This window comes from Hyperolius riggenbachi, chromosome 2, assembly GCF_040937935.1.
Source record: "Hyperolius riggenbachi isolate aHypRig1 chromosome 2, aHypRig1.pri, whole genome shotgun sequence".
Classification (NCBI taxonomy): domain Eukaryota; kingdom Metazoa; phylum Chordata; class Amphibia; order Anura; family Hyperoliidae; genus Hyperolius; species Hyperolius riggenbachi.
In genome coordinates, this window is record NC_090647.1 from 184,059,966 (window position 1) to 184,080,963 (window position 20,998).

Sequence of the window (20,998 nt, forward strand, 5' to 3'; positions counted from 1 at the left end):
GGTGCGGGACTAACCATTATACAGAATACAATTAGAACTTCTAAATCTACTTGTAAAATTTTAAGTGAGCCTGTGAACCCAATTTCTTCCATTTCCCCGTTATGGCATAATAAAAATCTCCCGGAGTTGCTCTCAGTGCCTGACCCCCGCTTCTGGATAAAATTGAACATCAAATACTTGCATAAACTCTTTTCTGGTGGAAAGTTTAAGGATTTTTCACAACTTCGGGCGAAGTTTGAATTACCCAAGCACACCTTATTCAGATACTTCCAGCTAAGACACGCTGTCGGAACTCAAATTGGTTTACATGATGTAAATCTGACCCCCTCGGATTTGGAACGTCTATTATTCCAAAAGGATAGATCCAGGCCAGTCTCTAAGTATTATAATTTTTTACTGACATCATATTACTCCTTAAAATGTACAGCCGCGAGGGAGCGGTGGTTGGGCACTGGGAGCGATTTCAATAAACACTGCGAGGAGTTGTCGGATTGCTATCAAAAGACTGTTATTGCCGCATATGATAGGCCTACCTGTCACCAGTCAGTTTAAAAAGGATGAACTCTCTCCATGGAGTGAACTATTGCAAGTGTGGCCAAGGTCAAGCAGACTTTTTACACTGTATGTGGTTCTGCCTTCAGGTTAATAATTACTGGAAATCAGTGACTTTTTTGAGGGACTCTTTAGACTAACCCGATGTCTTTTCATTTAAGGCCTGTATGCTGGGTATGCTACAAGATGTTTCATGCAGCCGGAGCAAGAAAACTCTCCTCAGAATCCTTTATTCTAGGAAAGCCCTTGTACTTATGTGGAAAAGGAACAATGTACCTAGCATGTCAGACTGGAAGAAACTGGTGAATTTAGTTCTTCCCCTTTATAAATTAACCTGCCAATCTCGAAATCAGCCCAACAAATTCAATAAAATTTGTTCAATTTGGGTAGACTCCTCAAGACATAGCAATGTGAGATGTTGCCCCTTTTCTCTTCTCTCAGCGGCATTTCCAAAGCTCGTAGTTTTTTTTTCACTGGTGACCTCTTGCACCGAAATATAATCGTGAATATCTGTTTTCCATTGTCCTTTACTGTATCTATGCTTATGGTGGTTATGGTTTGTAACTGTGTGTGTGTGTGTGTGTGTGTGTGTGTGTGTGTGTGTGTGTGTGTGTGTGTGTGTGTGTGTGTGTGTGTGTGTGTGTGTGTGTGTGTGTGTGTGGTGTGTGTGTGGTGTGTGTGGTGTGTGGTGTGTGTGTGTGTGTGGTGTGTGTGTGTGTGGTGTGTGTGTGTGTGTGGTGTGTGTGTGTGGTGTGTGTGTGTGTGGGGTGTGTGTGTGGCGTGTGTGTGGTGTGTGTGTGTGTGTGTTTTTATTAGCTCCGCTTATGGTGGTTATGGCTCCTATCTATGCTTATGGTGGTTATGGTTTGTAACTGTGTGTGTGTGTGTGTGTGTGTGTGTGTGTGTGTGTGTGTGTGTGTGTGTGGTGTGTGTGTGTGTGTGTGTGTGTGGTGTGTGTGTGTGTGTGTGTGGTGTGTGTGTGTGTGTGGTGTGTGTGTGTGTGGTGTGTGTGTGGTGTGTGTGTGTGTGTGGTGTGTGTGTGTGTGGGGTGTGTGTGTGGCGTGTGTGTTTTTATTAGCTCCGCTGTTGGAGCTTTTGTTCCTTTAAAAAAAACAAATAAAAAGTCTCAAGGCCTGCTATGCCAGAAATCGTGCTGGACATAAAATTCAATTGAGACCTGAGCTCGATTGTAAAGATTTTACCAAATGAATCTCATAAGAGTTGTGGAATTAAGTGTGCCTTCAGGGGAGAACACCATTTCTTATCGACGGGGTACTGATTCCTCGTCCAGTCAGGACGCGCTTCTCTTCAGACTCACCGCACCGATCGCAGTTTGCATCTCCCGGCAGTGTTGTGAGCGTGCCACAATCAGGGCTGTGGAGTCAGAGTTTAGGAGTCGGAGCAAGTTTTAGGCACCCGGAGTCAGAGTTGGTGGTTACACAAACTGAGGAGTTGGATCACAGATGATTTGTGTACTGACTACACAGCCCTGACTGCAATGCTTGCCAGGATATTTAGTCCCTTGGATGCAAGTACATTCACTCACATCCATGGAACCAAATAGGGGGGGGGGGGGGGGTTCATTCAGGAAAAAAAAAAAAAGTTAACAGTGGTAAACCGGTCACTTTAAGAAACTACGATAAGCTTCCAATGCCACCTGTCTGTTCACTGAACAGCAATTGAGAAATGTAATCAGGTTAATTTATAATGTAATAAGCAGGCAGGCGGCAGAAGAAACGTCAGATCTTCAATATCATATCGCAGATGATGCTATCTGGGGAGAACACAAATTAAACTAAACCTGGAAAACTAGCTGGTAGTTGAACATAATTATACATTCTTCAGTAGGTACAACAGTGCCTGAAACTCCACCTTCAGAATTAGAACTATTCAATAGATATCCCATGGCTCTGCTGTAGAAATATCACAAGCAAAAGCATCTAGTAGTCAATACTTGCCGAGAGCTAGCAGAGAGTGTTTAGCATTGTTTCAGTGAGTAGTGATATGGTGCAAAGGACTGGGATCAAAAGAAAACATGAAACATTACCCATCGTCTGTGGTTATTGAAGCTTGTCCATGAGAGCCGCAGTCGCTGCTAGGACCAGACACGCGGGCCCAGGCCACATACCACCAGCCAGCTTGTAATAGCACAGGCTCATCAAACATCATTGCATACTTCTCTCTGAGGTAGCAAAAAAAAAAAAAAAAAAAATCAAGCGTCAAACAGTCTGATTTGTTAATCGGCTTTGACATACATTCTTAATTATCTTCAAACCATGAACAGATACAGCAGAAGCAGCTGGGCACAGGAGAATGAATTCCAGTCATCAATGCAAATTGCCCGAAGCAGACCTAGCAGGAATCACCGCTCAGCACCTCACAAGAAAGGGAAAACAAACAAGAAACCCAAAACTAACACATTCATCCATACAGCAAATGTTAGAGGAATTTATAGTGCAACCAAGTAAAAATCAAATGAATGCATTTAAATTTACAGTATAAAGTTGGACATACACTTCTAGATTGCCACCAGATGTGTCAAAAGGATCGATTCCCATCTGAAAGGAATGGATTCATCAAGGAATCGACTGGTACTACAAACTGCACATCGATTTTCAATATATTCTAGCTGTAACTATTGAAAGAATTGATCAAACTGCAGCGTTGCTCTGTCCGATGCAGGGCAATGCTATGGGCCATTGATCTACTGCCACTCTTACCTTGCATACAATCGACCTAGAGCTTTCATCCTGCCTTATAAACTTGGTTCGATTTTTGCTTGAAGTTGATAGAAAGTTGATAGGACATTTTGGTGGAATCGTTTCCCGGGAGATCGGGAAAGTTGATTCATTGTATGGGGACCTTTACCGCTTATAATAACCAGTATTTAAAGTTTAGCATGCACAAGTCTTATCTGATAACGAAGATGAGAGCCTTTTTGTTTGTAAGGCAAATCAGACAAAAGACCACAACATCACACTTCTCGAGCAGATACAAAGTGGAGCACAGGCAGCTGGGAAAATTACTGTGCAGCCTGTAGCTCTAAGATACTAGCTGATGAAAAGGAGTCTCCGGATCAGAGGCTCTAAAAGTGAAGCATTTGACATCACACAGGCTACTGGCGGCATCTCAATTAAATGCTTTTCTGCAAGCGTGCAAAAAAGCATTTAGTGGCTTTCCACAGCTTTTAGCAGCGGTCGTCGTTTTTCACCTTCGCAGGGGGACACGGGAGTGCCCAGTTGCTTCCAGGGTCACTTCAAAAGAAGGGAAAAACAACGTAAGCGCCGCACTTGGGGGGTAAACATCATGCAAGCGCCTGTGTGAACTGGACTTGAAAGATTTGATATGCAGGTAAAAACAAGCTCTGCAACTGAGTGCGTACAGAGGCCTAGGAAAATATTTGTGTCCTCAATATTTCTGGTTGCACATGTACCATGGAATTCTATCAATTCACACAAAAATAGTGGTCTAGAGTAAGTAGCCCCCTTACAATGAGGTGGAGGTAATAAACTGAAGGTGGCTATACACTGCTCAACAAGATAAATGGACAGTAGAGAAAGGGGTATAAATCTTTTATCGGTAAGAGCAGTCATTCCCCTGAAACTGGTCCAGCCTTTATGTCTGCTTCATTGTATCTGCTGCCAGCTTATTTTCCAAAACATAAGAATTACCTTGCTGCACAGTCATATGCAAGAACATCTGTCTCCGCAAGAAGGTCCCCATCAGTTTCATGGTCACCTCCATCTGATCCCAGTTCAAACAGCTACAGGAAATAATTGTAAGCATTATTTGTGTGTAAATCTCTTCTATAAAAAAAAAAAAAGTTAGAAAAATGTAAAATCCGAAAAACAGTTTTAATTGGCCATTACCTTTATCTTGGCAGTGTACTCCCCTCTACCACCAAAGAGGCCCAGGCCCCCCAGCAGGATGTCTGTATCAGCAGAGAATCGGATTGCTTCCACCGAATGTGCAGAGTACCCCCAGCCTCCTCCATGACCTTATCAGAATGACAAACATATTTATTTACACAGCAGCCCGACACAAACGTTTAGCACTCTATCTTCTTTCTACAAGTACAGACAAAAACATCATACTTTCAAATCTGTTTACAACGCTGTAATCCTCTTTGGAATAAACTTTTAGCACAGATTGCGTTTCCTCTTCATTACTTGAGACGCCCATTTTTAAGTCCTGCATTGTAGCAAGAGTATCAAGGCAGCCTGAAATTAGAAATATAATAATAATATTGATGTAGCCGCCAACATCAGATGGATAAAACGGTTATGAAATAAAGCACACAAGGCAAATTACAACTTGTTACATTACCCGTACTAGCTCTATGAAAAAACATGCACAAAATGGTTAATGCATGTTTGCTGGCATTTCAGAGGCAAATAACTCCGGTAATGTCATTTTTCCAGCCAAATGGATAGCACCTAATTACTCCACAATTAGGGGCACACACCTGTGACGGATGTCGCCCATTGGGAATCAGGACCTGATCCTGTGGGCGACATCGGTGGGTCAGGTTGCACACACACATATAAGCTGTGTAGATGACAATACACTGTGTTCCTATGCATGAGGGCGGAGGAACAATGAGTGGAGTGTGGGTGATGTTGTGCAGCAGGGGAGCAGCACGAACAATGGGATTGGTGTCGCTGGGGTTGAGTAGATCCACAGGGAGGATCGATCACAGGTTAAGGGCTGCAGTACACATGCTTGATTATCGGTTGAGGCGGTCGTTATTGGCACCACACACTTAAATGCTGAATGGGCAACAGGTCAATTGATTCTTGATCTGGTTAATGTTTAAGTCAGGTCTGCTGGAGCAACACAGTACATAGATCACAATTATTTGATCAATTGACACACAACTGAAGAAACACGCGCTAAACTGTAAGGCTGGGTCAACAAGGATTTAAAATTCACATGCGTTGTCTGAAAAGGCATTTACCACAAATCAAACAAAAGTCAATGGAAGATTGCACTTCTGCTAAAATACGCATGCATGGAAAAAAATGCAGCATAAATTTGCACAAGAGAAAAGGACCTGCAAGCCACAGCGAGATGAATAAAATCAGTATTCATCGCGTGTCGGGCTCAGCCACACTATAAGCGTTTGTGATTGATTAGAGTTTTCTGAGCGCTTTTTAAAAATTGCTCCCATTCACTTTCATTAAAATCGTGCTAAAAATCGCAGCAATTTTAATGCGATTTTAATGAAAGTGAACAGGAGCGATTTTTAAAAGCGCTCAAAGCGCTAATCAATGACAAAGCGCTCAGAAAAGCGCTTATAGTGTGGCTGAGCCCTTAGTCATAATTCAAATGAACCTGCTGAGAGGTAAGCTATATGTAGGTAACTCCAACCAAAACCCCAACAGCCTCCTCTCTTAAAAGGAAACCTTATACATATTACATAAAATAGATTTGAATAGTATATACAAACATATAAAAGCAACATGATAATACAATAAAAAAAAAACCTTTTACAGATGAGATAGTATATACAAAGGAAAAGGTGTTAGACGGTTACTACCTGGCAAGAAGTAGATCATAATGCAAAAGTTATGCAAAAAATAGCTAGCAGATCAATAATCATACAGGAGACTCAAGTCCCAATGGGTGTTCAGGCCTTCGGGGGTGCAGGTGCGCATACAGTGTATCCAGAAGGCCTTGCGTTTCAGGAGAAGCCTCTGGAGATCACCACATCTAATAAAGCAGTGCACCCATAAAATATAAGTATGCACATTCCACGCAATTTCATATGCAAAAATTCACATGTGAATGCAAATTTTAATGTGAAAAAAAAATTCAGTTAGGTACCTAGGTGCCACTTAGCCTCCAGTATAGGGAATAAGGTCAGTGAAGGTAATAGGGGAGGGAGAGGTTAGTGAGGGTGCTGGGGGAGGGAGAGGTTAGTGAGGGTGCTGGGGGAGGGAGAGGTTAGTGAGGGTGCTGGGGGAGGGAGAGGTCAGTGAGGGTGCTGGGGGAGGGAGAGGTCAGTGAGGGTGCTGGGGGAGGGAGAGGTCAGTGAGAGTGCTGGGGGAGGGAGAGGTCAGTGAGGGTGCTGGGGGAGGGAGAGGTCAGTGAGGGTGCTGGGGGAGGGAGAGGTCAGTGAGGGTGCTGGGGGAGGGAGAGGTCAGTGAGGATGCTGGGGGAGGGAGAGGTCAGTGAGGATGCTGGGGGAGGGAGAGGTCAGTGAGGATGCTGGGGGAGGGAGAGGTCAGTGAGGATGCTGGGGGAGGGAGAGGTCAGTGAGGATGCTGGGGGAGGGAGAGGACAGTGAGGATGCTGGGGGAGGGAGAGGTCAGTGAGGATGCTGGGGGAGGGAGAGGACAGTGAGGATGCTGGGGGAGGGAGAGGACAGTGAGGATGCTGGGGGAGGGAGAGGACAGTGAGGATGCTGGGGGAGGGAGAGGACAGTGAGGATGCTGGGGGAGGGAGAGGACAGTGAGGATGCTGGGGGAGGGAGAGGACAGTGAGGATGCTGGGGGAGGGAGAGGACAGTGAGGATGCTGGGGGAGGGAGAGGACAGTGAGGATGCTGGGGGAGGGAGAGGACAGTGAGGATGCTGGGGGAGGGAGAGGACAGTGAGGATGCTGGGGGAGGGAGAGGACAGTGAGGATGCTGGGGGAGGGAGAGGACAGTGAGGATGCTGGGGGAGGGAGAGGACAGTGAGGATGCTGGGGGAGGGAGAGGACAGTGAGGATGCTGGGGGAGGGAGAGGACAGTGAGGATGCTGGGGGAGGGAGAGGTCAGTGAGGATGCTGGGGGAGGGAGAGGACAGTGAGGATGCTGGGGGAGGGAGAGGACAGTGAGGATGCTGGGGGAGGGAGAGGACAGTGAGGATGCTGGGGGAGGGAGAGGACAGTGAGGATGCTGGGGGAGGGAGAGGACAGTGAGGATGCTGGGGGAGGGAGAGGACAGTGAGGATGCTGGGGGAGGGAGAGGACAGTGAGGATGCTGGGGGAGGGAGAGGACAGTGAGGATGCTGGGGGAGGGAGAGGACAGTGAGGATGCTGGGGGAGGGAGAGGACAGTGAGGATGCTGGGGGAGGGAGAGGACAGTGAGGATGCTGGGGGAGGGAGAGGACAGTGAGGATGCTGGGGGAGGGAGAGGACAGTGAGGATGCTGGGGGAGGGAGAGGACAGTGAGGATGCTGGGGGAGGGAGAGGACAGTGAGGATGCTGGGGGAGGGAGAGGACAGTGAGGATGCTGGGGGAGGGAGAGGACAGTGAGGATGCTGGGGGAGGGAGAGGACAGTGAGGATGCTGGGGGAGGGAGAGGACAGTGAGGATGCTGGGGGAGGGAGAGGACAGTGAGGATGCTGGGGGAGGGAGAGGACAGTGAGGATGCTGGGGGAGGGAGAGGACAGTGAGGATGCTGGGGGAGGGAGAGGACAGTGAGGATGCTGGGGGAGGGAGAGGACAGTGAGGATGCTGGGGGAGGGAGAGGACAGTGAGGATGCTGGGGGAGGGAGAGGACAGTGAGGATGCTGGGGGAGGGAGAGGTCAGTGAGAATGCTGGGGGAGGGAGAGGACAGTGAGGATGCTGGGGGAGGGAGAGGACAGTGAGAGTGCTAGAGGATCGAGGAGTCAGTAAGGGTGCTGGGGGGGGGGGGGGGGGGGGGAGAGGTTAGTGAGGGTGCTGGGGGAGTGAGAGGTTAGGGAGGATGCTGGGGGAGGGAGAGGTCAGTGAGGATGCTGGGGGAGGGAGAGGTCAGTGAGAGTGCTAGAGGATCGAGGAGTCAGTAAGGGTGCTGGGGGAGGGAGAGGTCAGTGAGGCTGCTGCGAGAGGGAGAGGTCAGTGAGGCTGCTGCGAGAGGGAGAGGTCAGTGAGGCTGCTGGGGGAGGGAGAGGTCAGTGAGGCTGCTGGGGGAGGGAGAGGTCAGTGAGGCTGCTGGGGGAGGGAGAGGTCAGTGAGGCTGCTGGGGGAGGTAGAGGACAGTGAGGCTGCTGGGGGAAGGAGAGGTTAGTGAGGCTGCTGGGGGAGGGAGAGGTTAGCGAGGGTGCTGGGGGAGGGAGAGGTTAGCGAGGCTGCTGGGGGAGGGAGAGGTCGGCGAGGCTGCTGGGGGAGGGAGAGGTCGGCGAGGCTGCTGGGGGAGGGAGAGGTCGGCGAGGCTGCTGGGGGAGGGAGAGGTCGGCGAGGCTGCTGGGGGAGGGAGAGGTCGGCGAGGCTGCTGGGGGAGGGAGAGGTCGGCGAGGCTGCTGGGGGAGGGAGAGGTCGGCGAGGCTGCTGGGGGAGGGAGAGGTCGGCGAGGCTGCTGGGGGAGGGAGAGGTCGGCGAGGCTGCTGGGGGAGGGAGAGGTCGGCGAGGCTGCTGGGGGAGGGAGAGGTCGGCGAGGCTGCTGGGGGAGGGAGAGGTCGGCGAGGCTGCTGGGGGAGGGAGAGGTCGGCGAGGCTGCTGGGGGAGGGAGAGGTCGGCGAGGCTGCTGGGGGAGGGAGAGGTCGGCGAGGCTGCTGGGGGAGGGAGAGGTCGGCGAGGCTGCTGGGGGAGGGAGAGGTCGGTGAGGCTGCTGGGGGAGGGAGAGGTCGGTGAGGCTGCTGGGGGAGGGAGAGGTCGGTGAGGCTGCTGGGGGAGGGAGAGGTCGGTGAGGCTGCTGGGGGAGGGAGAGGTCGGTGAGGCTGCTGGGGGAGGGAGAGGTCGGTGAGGCTGCTGGGGGAGGGAGAGGTCGGTGAGGCTGCTGGGGGAGGGAGAGGTTGGTGAGGCTGCTGGGTGAGGGAGAGGCTAGTGAGGCTGCTGGGGGAGGGAGAGGTCAGTGAGAGTGCTGGAGGAGAGAGGAGTCAGTAAGGGTGCTGGGGGAGGAGAGAGGAGTCAGTAAGGGTGCTGGGGGAGGGAGAGGTCAGTGTGGGTGCAGGGAAAGGGAGAAGTCAGTGAGGCTGATGGGGGAGGGAGAGGTTAGTGAGGCCGCTTGGGGGGGGGGGGGGGGTAGAGAGGTTAGTGAGGCTGCTGGGGGAGGGAGAGGTCAGTGAGAGTGCTGGAGGAGAGAGGAGTCAGTAAGGGTGCAGGGGAAGGGAGAAGTCAGTGAGGATGCTGGGACCAGTGGGATGTAAAGCAGAAAAAAAAAGGGCACAGGAAGCCAGTAGCAGTGGCTCCCCTGGTGGCTAAGGGCCCCATAGCAGCCACTAAGGCTGCTATGGTGGTTCCTCCGCCACTGCCTATAAGTAGATTGTGAGCTGCTTGGTGAACGTCTGGGAACCCTTTATTTGAGAGTTGACAAGATTCTCCTTTTAACAATGCTTCTGACCCACTTACCTAGTATATGCAAAGCTGCATGTGACCGGGTAGTAACAGCTTTCTGGCCTGTTGGGAGTGCAAGCTCTGGGCTTAGTATGCTACATCTTAACTGCATGTCTGGGGCGGAAGGCAGTCTAGAGTCTGCAATAACAGCATTGTAACACCACAGCTCCCTTGTGCTAGCTTGAAACCTACAAAACAAAAACAATGAGCACAATGTTCTTTATACAAGCATCATTAAAATCAAATTCCTACCATTTAGTGTATAAAAATAAATGCCATTTTGCTAAATCTATCCCATAGAAAAACATCAATCCCTGCCATGCGCTGATGAGGACCAGAACGCCTGAAGCAGGCTGTATGCACAATGTATTGATGTGGCTCTGTGAAATGTATAAGCTATAGGGCTCACTATATACTGTACCGGCAGCTCTGGATGTGTGCCTGGCTTCAGGAGCATAAAGAGAATTTGTATATTCAGTAGCAATGCATTAGGGGAAATTACAGCTGCTCACTTCAAACTGAGTGACTGCAAATACCTTATTGTTTAAGAAGGCAAATTATGCTTAGCATTGCTTTTTAGTAAGAGGGCATTTCGGTCTCTTTTAGCTGCTTATACCTTCCTAGAGGTTCTGGGTCACCATGAGCCATCTGGATATTCCCCATCACTGAAGCATGTTTTAAGATTTTCATAATGGAGGATGAGTTGGGGTTAAACAAACGATGGGTGAAAAACGATGGCACCATCGCAGAAAATAATGTGGCACAGACGAATCCTGCTGTCAAAATGATTGTCAGATTGGACCCTATTCTATCATTTCTACACTAAAAACATTGGGGGAGTGAAGTTTTTGTTCCTCAAATTCATTAGGTTACAATATCACACAGAGCCTTGCTACAGTTCCTGACAGGCAAATTCACTCAGTGTATGAGCAACTCTTAACAAAAAAACACACACCTCCAGATAACGTCATGAACTGGGTCCAAACACACGCCAAACCCTTGCAGATCCTCTTGCTCAGAATCATTGAAAGTAGCACAGCTTCCATCAACCTTATTGATTAGAAGGCATTTAAACGGTGGAGGCTCAGACATAGAAGCTGGTACAAGACCTGTAACATTAAAGAGGTTTTTACACTCTTGCCGACATCAAATTATTTGCTTATCAGACGGACAACTCATCTCAAAGCAGAATGCCAGAAGCGCCCTAGCATTAGATCAATTTTGTATTTTTTTTTCTGTGAGATTCCTGGAAAATGAAATGAGAATGCAGCCTTATAACAAATCTGTAGCTATATGCAAAAAAAAAAATAAAAAAAATAATTTTACTTGCCTGTGGAGAGGCAAGACTCGGTCCTATAGAGCCTTTGTGGTTCCCTTTCAGTCCCTTCATTCCAATGCAGTTCCCTGGTTAAGCTATAACATCTTGAGAGTACACCGTGTCACTGAGTGCTTCCAAAAACGGGCATCTCTGTACTGCGCATGCGTGCTCGAGCAGTACGGTGGCCTCGGGGTGGGTGATTTGCACTGGAACAAGGAGGACTGAGAGGGGACAGGATAGGCATATTGAAAGATCCCCCATCAGTTTTATAGCTGCTGCCATTCAGCTGTATTTAAATTACACCGGAATGATGCTCGTAGGTGGCAGGTAGGACAATGAACTGCTCAACAAGCGCACAGTTCAGCTGTTTCTCTGAAAGAGGCCCGACAGTGGCCAACGACTAGCTCACTGCACCACCTGATTAGGTTTACTTGGCGCACCAGCTTTGACCCTCCCCTACTCCGAAACTGCCAGCCACCTTTTTAAAATGGCAACATCAAAATTGCAGAATGTTAAAGACCAAAGCAATTAACTGTTACTGCTATGACTTCTCAGTATTTCAGCTTTTAACTTGCCTGTATGTTGGGCTTTTTCATCTTCATGTAGTTTTAGGAGGTGGTGTTCATTATAAACATTGAATACATGACCTCATTACTACAATGCACAATATATGTATTCTTTAGATACTTATACATGTGCCAACACATGAGAAATCCAAGGTGCTATACTTAATGCACCAGGAAATATACAAGTTTGCTGCAAAGATTAAAACCTGATAGATTCACATTTCCATAATTTATTCCTTATACACAGCAGAAAGCAGCCATGTTTTCAAATAGGTGGATTGTGTTCCCATTACAGGATAACAGCAATACTCTCCCCCACCCATCCTCTCTCCTCTCTCACTTGCAGGTGCCAGTTGCCGAGTGAGCGGAACAACGGGCGCTTTATCTGTGCCAGATAAGTCCCCACTTCCTCGGGCCTTCAGGTAGTGTTGCAGAGTAGAAAGTAGGGTGCTTCTAAATGTCACTGGAAACGGTGTCTGCCACCAACTCAACAGTAAAGTTACCTCAATGGAATAATCGCATAGGAGTCAATCTAACCAAGTGGCCTGGCTATGATATCTAGAGCCTGGTGCAAAGGGATGTTGAGAGGATAAACAGGTATGAACAGGTGCTTGCCTATTATTTGTCGACTTGCAAAAATTTCCGACGTAGATAATACATGTGAATTAATAAGTGCTTCATCTATCCGCAGGAAGGTCTGGTCTCCACTTGCCCCAACCCATGTTGCCTTTCTTCCATACTTTGAGCCAATGTTGGGCATAGGTGCTGGCTTTGCATTCCAGTAAGGCATGTCTACGATGGGTCTTCCCAGCTGTCCTTTCTACAGAGACAATACAGTAAAATTATTAAAATGCAGTGTAGAGTAGTGAAAGCAATAAAATGGAAATATCAATGAAATGTTTAATGCATGGAACTTTTCAGAAAAGCCAAAATAACACAAGGTCTACACTACATAGCAGTGTTCTCCCCAGGCTCTTTTAGCCGGGTGCTCCACCCGGCTAGATTTGGTGACCACCCGGCTGTCATCGGCTCACATCCTCCTCTCCTCCTATGCTGTAAGCACAGCTGCCCTGCATTTTCAACTCGCCCCACCCGGCTACTTTTTCATGCCACCCGGCTACTCTTTCATGCCACCCGGCTGGAAAAAAATTCTGGGGAGAACACTGCATAGAGAGTGCTTACCACATACCACAGAAGTGCTAGTTTTAAAATTAGAGGAGCAGCAGTCAGTCATGTCATTTCTGAAATGACTTACTCACACTTTATCAAATATGAGGCAACAGTCCTGCCCCATCCCTTCAATGCGTCCTGTGGCTACGTATGGGAGTTACAAATAAGGGCCACCTTTCAGCAAGCTCTTAAAAATCTGATGTCAAATTTGCTTTACAATTACAGTAGTTTAGGTACTTGAAGCAAAGGAACACAGGGCCAGAGATTTCGGTGCAGTCGATACCGCCATAAGCCAATAGGAATTATGGCAAAACCGGCGCTCAGACAGTAATTTGGGCACAGTCAAAAGACTGAACCCAAATTACTTCAAAAACAGTGCAATTTGGCCATCAGCAATAGCTGGCAGCGAAATTATATCTTACCCCTTGAGTCCATATGAGCCTGGAGGGGGAATAGTATTTAACACTGCCAAGACTTTTGAAGGAGCAGGCTGAGCAGGTTTTCATCTTAATCCTGGGCCCAAATCTCCTGACTGCTTAATTAGCGCCCCTGGATAGTGCTAATGTAGCATGAACTAATTCCCACAGGGCAACTGCTTTGCGGTATTGGTTTTTGACCCTGCATAGTTTGGCATGCGAAAGCAAATGCATATTTGCATGAGCTATGCCTCATGATAAGCCAATTAGGCCAGATTTGCAAAGCCAGATTTGTTAGGGTTAAACTTGGTGTTTGAGCATGCATACATTTTCTTGTTCCCAGCATTAATTATAGGTACGTCTGGCACTACCCTTTCTTATATGCTCACTAATGTTATAGTATTATTGATTCTAAACAATGAGATTTTTCTTGCAGTCTTTTGGATATTGTTATATAGTGATATGTATCCCTGAATTCTTTTCAGTTTCAAATGAAAGCAAGCCCTAGTGCTGAGGGGGCTGAGTGCCAATGGAAACCAAAAGTGTTATGCCATCTTCCTGAGATGCAAACAAAATGTACAAGTGCATACAGTTAAAAGTCAGCAGCTGCCCTAGTACTATGTTAAATCTTTACAGATTTACAGCTTTTGCACAGAAGCACTAGTTTAAATGGCATCATATTCATAACTGTACAGGTGATTTAAAAAAAAAAAAAAAAAAGTGGAGGCCCATTACAGAGTAAACAACTGGTAGCTCATTACCCCCCGCCCCCTTGGAGGCTCCCTAGTGAACTATCACATGACACCTTTCCTAGTAACTGACACTGCTCAGAAATCCTTCTGCACATGAGCTACTCATAGCACATTATATCTGAATTAATAACCAGTATGAACAGACTGAAAAGCACGGATTGCTGATTAATTCTATAAAGGGCACCTCTTCAGTTTATAAATAGGAAGCTATAAAATAGGAAAACATAACCGGAAAATAGAAATTAACTTACCGAGAAACTTCCAAAAGTGAACACCTGTCCATCCATTAAAAGGACAGCCGTGTGGTTGCTCCCAGCAGTGACTTGGGTACTTGGACCTGGCAGTGCTTGTACTAATGTTGGACAGCCACTGGGTAAGAGAAGACGTTACAAATCATATTTCTGCATGTTTCCATAGAAGGACACATCTTGGAAGTACAGTATGCTGTACAGCATAAAATCAAAGAAACGTTAAAGCAGTGCACAGCAATATTACTGGAACACCAGCAGTGTACCGCACGTTGCACAATTTGCAGGACCCACGGTCATGGGCAATGTCAGCATTACCAATCCGCCTTACTGAAGCTACGCTCGCACTATTCATGTACCGCCACACCAATTCTGCAAGGTTAGCTAGTAGCGGTAATAGTGCTGTGCGCACAGCAATACTACCGTAGCTATGCGAGTCAACCCCCATAGTATCTTACTTACATTGTTCTATATAGTGGGAGCATGCTGCAAGTGATATCAGTTTCATGCATTACAAGTTATTTTTACTACTTTATCAGCACAGTGAAAACTGATCTCCTTTTACAACAGAAGAAAAAATGCATTTACAGCAGTGAATTATACTCAAGATTACATGCTTCCTCAACTCCCTATACCCTCCCTCTATTCCCCATAGACAAGCAGAAATGGAGAAGGAATTGTCGGGGACATTAAAGTACTTCAGAAGACAACGTGAAACCTAAATCTCAGTATGCCATCAATGCCACAGTTCTATCATTTAGATTAGGACACTTAAAACATATATACTGTAACAAAAGCTGCAATGCAAGAACATCAAAGACTATTGAATGGAATTTCCTCTTCTTATCAGACATGCACAACTATTCAGTGCATTTTTGACAACTACTCACAACCCTATTAAGTGCCAATGAGTAACTTCAATTCCTTTCTTATGCATAGCATCACTGCACACTAGGAGACAGTGTGGTCACTGAAAATCTTTATGCTGCGAGAAAAGTGGTTTCAGACAGTTTGTAATCTTTCCTGCATGTCTGCTCCCCACCCACCCACAGAACTTATGTAGTACAGTTGTGTTCAAAATGATTCAATTCCCACTGAAATTTAGTGTTTTGGCCAGTTTGACATTGATTTTGATCATGTCAGTCATCTTGTTTACAATTAAATCAAAGAGGCACTTGTAAGTCAGATAAACATAACATTTATAATGAAATAACCACAAAGGTCTTTTGTGAGATCACATCATTATCAGTTTTATTCAACCCCACAAGTGACATTCATTCTTAGTACTTTGTACAACATCCTTTTCCAGTTATAACAGCTTTTAAACGTGAAGCATAGCTTGACACAAGTGTCTTGCAGCGATCTACAGGTATCTTAAGCCCATTCTTCATGGGCAAAAGCCTCCAGTTCAGTCAGATTCTTAGGCTTGCGTGCTGCAACTGCTTTCTTTAACTCCCACCAGAGGTTCTCAATCGGATTTAAGTCTGGTGACTGTGATGGCCACTCCAAAATGTTCCAGCCTTTAACCTCCCTGGTGGTAAGCCCGAACCTACGCCCGGGCTAGCCGCCGCAGGGGATCACATGGCCCCGGGAGGATATTTTAAAATAAAAAGTGTTTTATTTTGTTAAGCTAGTGATTCGCTAGCTAACCACGTGGCCCAAGTCCTTCCGGTCCCCACTGATCACCTCTGTTCTACGTACCCCCCAGGGATCCCGAGAAGCTCCAGCTTCGTTATGGGGAGGATCGGGGGTGCGCATGACGTCCTGACGTTATGTACGATCGTCGCCATAGCGACAAGTGAAGCTGAATGGAGAAGCTGCGGCTCTTGTGGGATCTGGGTAAATATAGCCAGCAGCGGTCGGGGGGCTCAGAGAGGTGCCCAGGGGGGTTAACCTGCAACCATGCTCTAGTGGACTTGGATGTATGCTTGAGATCATTGTCCTGTTGAAAGGTCCAACGTCTCCCAAGCCTCATGTTTGTGACTGACTGCATGACGTTTTCATCCAATATCTCCTGGTACTGAAGAGAATTCATGGTACTTTGCACACGCTGAAGCTTCCCTGTACCTGCAGAAGCAAAACCGCCCCAAAGCATGATTGACCCCCCCCCCCCCCCCACCCCGCCATGCTTCACAGTAGGCAAGGTGTTCTTTTCTTCATAGGCCTTGTTCTTCCTCGTCCAAAATGCTATGCTGATCCATGGGCCCCAACAGTTCTAATTTAGTTTCATCAGTCCACAGAACACTATCCCAAAACTTTTGTGGTTTGTCCACATGACTTGGCATACTGCAGTCGTCTCTTCTTTGGAGACCGCAAGGGGGTGCTCCTGGGAGTTCTGGCATGGAGGCCTTCATTACGCAGTGTGCGCCTTATAGTCTGAAACTTCAGTACCCGCATCTGAAATATTTTTTCAGTTCCTCAGCAGTCACACGGGGACTTTTCTCCACTTTGCGCTTCAGGTAGCGCACAGCAGTCGAAGTCAGCATCTTCTTTCTGCCACGACTAGGTAGCGTTTCAACAGTGCCCTTTGCCTTGAATTTGCAAATGATGCTTTCTATGGTGTCTCTTGGTATTTTTAACATCTTTGCAATCTTCTTATAGCCATTGCCCTTCCTGTGAAATGAAAAAACCTCTTCTCTTGTCTGCCTGGACCATTTTCTTGACTTGTGACACCATGTTTGTAAACACATCAGTAAATGTCTAGAAGGAGCTGAGTACCAGTCATTTTAAATCTGCCTAATTGGTGCTTATTATGCTTGATTGCTGCTCGTTCACATCCACAAGTGTTTTCAATACCTGATCGAAAACACTTGAATGAACCTCTGTTCTTAAGAGTGGTAGTCTCTAAGGGGTTTAATAATGGTGTCAATGAAGAAATCGCACACAAAAAAAAAAACATTTAATACTGTATTACAAAAACAATTGATGTCATTTTAGTTGCATTTGGTTCTTTAAAGAGACTCTGTAACTTTAAAAAGATCCCCTGGGGGTACTCACCTCGGGTGGGGGAAGCCTCCGGATACTAATGAGGCTTCCCACGCCATCCTGCGTCCCACGGGGGTCTCGCTGCAGCCCTCTGAACAGCCGGCAACAGGCCCGACTGTAATTTCAATATTTACCTTTGCTGGCTCCAGCGGGGGCGCTGTGGCTGCATTCGGCTCGGAAATAGACGGAAATACCCGATCTCCGTCGGGTCCGCTCTACTGCGCAGGCGCCGGAGTAGAGCGGACCCGACGGCGATCGGGTATTTCCGCCTACTTCGGACCCCACAGCCGTCAGAGCGCCTGCGCAGGAGCCAGGAAGGTAAATATTACGTCACCGCTGCACGGAGGGCTGCAGCGAGACCCCCGAGGGACGCAGGACGGCGTGGGAAGCCTCATTAGGATCCGGAGGCTTTCCCCACGCGAGGTGAGTACCCCCCAGGGGACGTTTTGCCGTTACAGTTGCTCTTTAAAAAGTCCCTGTAAGATTTAATTCTGAACACAATTACAAATGTACACTAAATTCCCTAAAACCCTTTACAGCATTGGGGGTTGAATAATTTTGAACACAACTGTATATACACTTGCAGGAATAAAGTACGACTAACTACATTTTTGATAACCTTCAAAATATTTTTGCTCTAGGTAGACATGGCGTCTACCAAAAAAAAAAAAAAAAAGAAAATTATATAATAGTAGCAATATCCATAGCAGATGCTATGGGGCCCTGGCGCAGAGGGGAGGCCAGGCGATTCTTGATATATTCACCATTGATTTTCTTGTGTTCCTCCACCGTAGGATTGTGTCTCAGTGCCCATGGACTATTTGCAGTGAAGATCGCATGAGAATTTAAATTGCCCAATTAACACATATCTATAGGATGGGGCATGAGGCATTGCTCAACAGTGCCTACAACCTATGGCCCTATGAAAGTTTAGCTATGGAGCCCCATAATCTCTAGCTACACCACTGAGCAAGGTGCTACTTTCTTTTCCACCAGCCATTCTTTATACCTTTTACTTTATGTAGATTTTCAATTTAAATTCACAGTGGCTTTTAAGTACTGTACATTACAAAATAAAGAGAAATCTCAGTGAGACGTACCGACAACTCACATCACCGTGCCCAAGCTGTCCATGTTGGCCATAGCCAAAAGTGTACACATCCCCGTTCTCCATTAACACCACTACAATAAGACAAAATGGAAAATATAGTTTGAGACCAAAGTTTATTCAATTTGCCAGATACAACATATTTAGTAAAATCATGAATTTATATTGAAACTTTAAAACAAAAAAGTAGATAATGGTAGATTACTAAACCATAAGTGTTTCCCTATATATGTGGGAAATTAAACTGGTATTCATCCTCAGCAAATGAAAGGTCCACAGAAAAGTGCATGCAGCTAAACCAGCTTCAGCAAGTCATGTAACTATGGTTTAGGGCTTAGTCACATATAATGCACTATACTTAGTAATGCATTGCATGCAATGGCTTTGCAGGACAATGTGGAGTGGTGTTGGCATGCCTCAGTGCAATACCAAAATGATACACAAAATAAAACTGGAAGAACTTTTTTGGTACGGTGCCTAGTATATATTCCCTACAATAAGTAACAATGTCAGTTTAACTACCAACCATAAACCTGTGTACACCCACGCCATTTGTTAGGCTTTTGGTTGTGTATATAGAATCAAGAGAGAATTGGTTTTGAAGTGTGTGCATGTAAGTATTTTTTTTTAGAGAACACATCAGGCGTTTTTCTTGAATTTGACTAGAAAAGGATATATAAAAGGAAATCCATTGTGTTTTGTTAAATGCTTTTTCAACAATTTGTCCAGAACTCTTCAGTACAGAATGTATTTGTTAACCTCCTGAGCGGTATGCCCGGCACTGTCGGGCAAGAACATTTTGCTGAAAGCTGTATGCCTGACGGTGTCGGGCATGCCGCTCAGAGGGTTTCTTGATGCATAGGAGTCCCCCAGTATAGATTAGATCGTGTTGCAGGTTCAGGTCTATGTAGGTGGATATAGGGCTGCTTATGTTAGTGCTCCCACCCCCCGATCACCCCCAACCCAGCCGCATTACATACCAAGCCTTGTTCCAGCGATGTCCGCAGCCTCTCCGAAGTCCGCACAGCTCCGATATTATCCACTATAGGGAGGACGTCATGATGCCGGTGATGGCATGGCGTCAGCCCCGATCCTCCCCATAGCAGAGAATACCGTAGCTGTGCGGACAGCGGAGAGGCTGCAGACATCGCTGGAACAAGGCTTGGTATGTAATGCGTCTGGATTGGCGGTGATCGGGGGCACTAACATTAGCGCCCCTATATCCACCTAAATGGACCTAAAAATGCAACACAAATCGAATCTATACTGGGGGACTCCTATATCCACTTACATGGACCCCCACACCTGAAATCCCCACACCTATCTACTCTATACTGGGGGGACTTCTATGCCTACCTAGTCTGTAATTGGGGACACCTGTACCTACCTAGGCCTATAATGGGGGACACCTGTACCTACCTAGACCTATAATGGGGGACACCTGTTACCTACCTAGCCTATACTGGAGACACCTGTTACCTACCTAGCCTATACTGGAGACACCTGTACCTACCTAGCCTATACTGGGGACACCTGTACCTACCTAGCCTATACTGGAGACACCTGTACCTACCTAGCCTATACTGGGGACACCTGTACCTACCTAGCCTATACTGGAGACACCTGTACCTACCTAGCCTATACTGGGGACACCTGTACCTACCTAGCCTATACTGGAGACACCTGTTACCTACCTAGTCTATACTGGAGACACCTGTACCTACCTAGCCTATACTGGGGTCACCTGTACCTACCTAGCCTATATTGGGGACACCTGTACCTACCTAGCCTATACTGGGGACACCTGTACCTACCTAGCCTATACTGGGGACACCTGTACCTACCTAGCCTATACTGGGGACACCTGTACCTACCTAGCCTATACCGGGGACACCTGTACCTACCTAGCCTATACTGGGGACACCTGTACCTACCTAGCCTATACTGGGGACACCTGTACCTACCTAGCCTATACTGGGGACACCTGTACCTACCTAGCCTATACTGGGGACACTTGTACCTACCTACAAAAATCTGCGGGGGATTCTGAAAACAAATGGGCACTACGCTGAAAGGTAATGTATAAATGTACACACGAGGTACATTTATATACCGGGGGAAGCATCGAAGCAATGGATACAGCCGATTCCCGAGAGATTTCATGTTGAAACCGATGGGGAATCAGCCTGCAGTGTATAGGAAGCCAACAGATCTCTCTATTCAGATTTAACTAGAGAAAGATTTGTTTCTTGGTTGAATCTTCCCATCTCTAGATGTATGGCCACCTTTACGTTCGTGTTAGTGCAGGTTGAGCAGCTGCAGCTTGAAAGTTAGAGTTTTTGGGGAGTAATTTCGAAATTTAGTTTAGATTTTGTTTTTCAAGCTTTCATCAAACTCAAAATGTATACTGGACCCTTGCTTGACACATTTTGGTAAGTTACAGGAAAAAAAGGTTATGAAAATTAACTGCATCACTTTTTGCTCAGAAATTCAGCAGAAACTGAACACCAGAGAGGTTAAGCAAACTTGACATGTTTTTATTGACCAGAATCAATGGTAGTTCTTCAATGAAAGTATCTGAGCGCAGTAATAAATTGCCAACTCCGAACCCACACACAAGTGTTGGGGATTAAAATCAGT

The 20,998-nt window shown here is 46.7% G+C and overlaps 1 protein-coding gene across 19 annotated transcripts in view; it reads right to left on the reverse strand.

Moving 5' to 3' along the window:
- Window positions 1-20,998, reverse strand: part of MYCBP2 (MYC binding protein 2) — a 304,231-nt gene that overhangs the window by 134,606 nt on the left and 148,627 nt on the right. For all 19 annotated transcript variants that reach the window (XM_068267884.1, XM_068267883.1, XM_068267882.1 and 16 more), the window contains 9 exons: window positions 18,351-18,432; window positions 14,269-14,386; window positions 12,295-12,499; window positions 10,751-10,904; window positions 9,811-9,983; window positions 4,647-4,772; window positions 4,422-4,549; window positions 4,224-4,315; window positions 2,600-2,734 (listed from right to left, as the gene is read on the reverse strand). In XM_068267884.1, coding sequence (XP_068123985.1) covers window positions 2,600-2,734; window positions 4,224-4,315; window positions 4,422-4,549; window positions 4,647-4,772; window positions 9,811-9,983; window positions 10,751-10,904; window positions 12,295-12,499; window positions 14,269-14,386; window positions 18,351-18,432 — 1,213 coding nt within the window. The remainder of the gene's footprint in view (window positions 1-2,599; window positions 2,735-4,223; window positions 4,316-4,421; window positions 4,550-4,646; window positions 4,773-9,810; window positions 9,984-10,750; window positions 10,905-12,294; window positions 12,500-14,268; window positions 14,387-18,350; window positions 18,433-20,998) is intronic.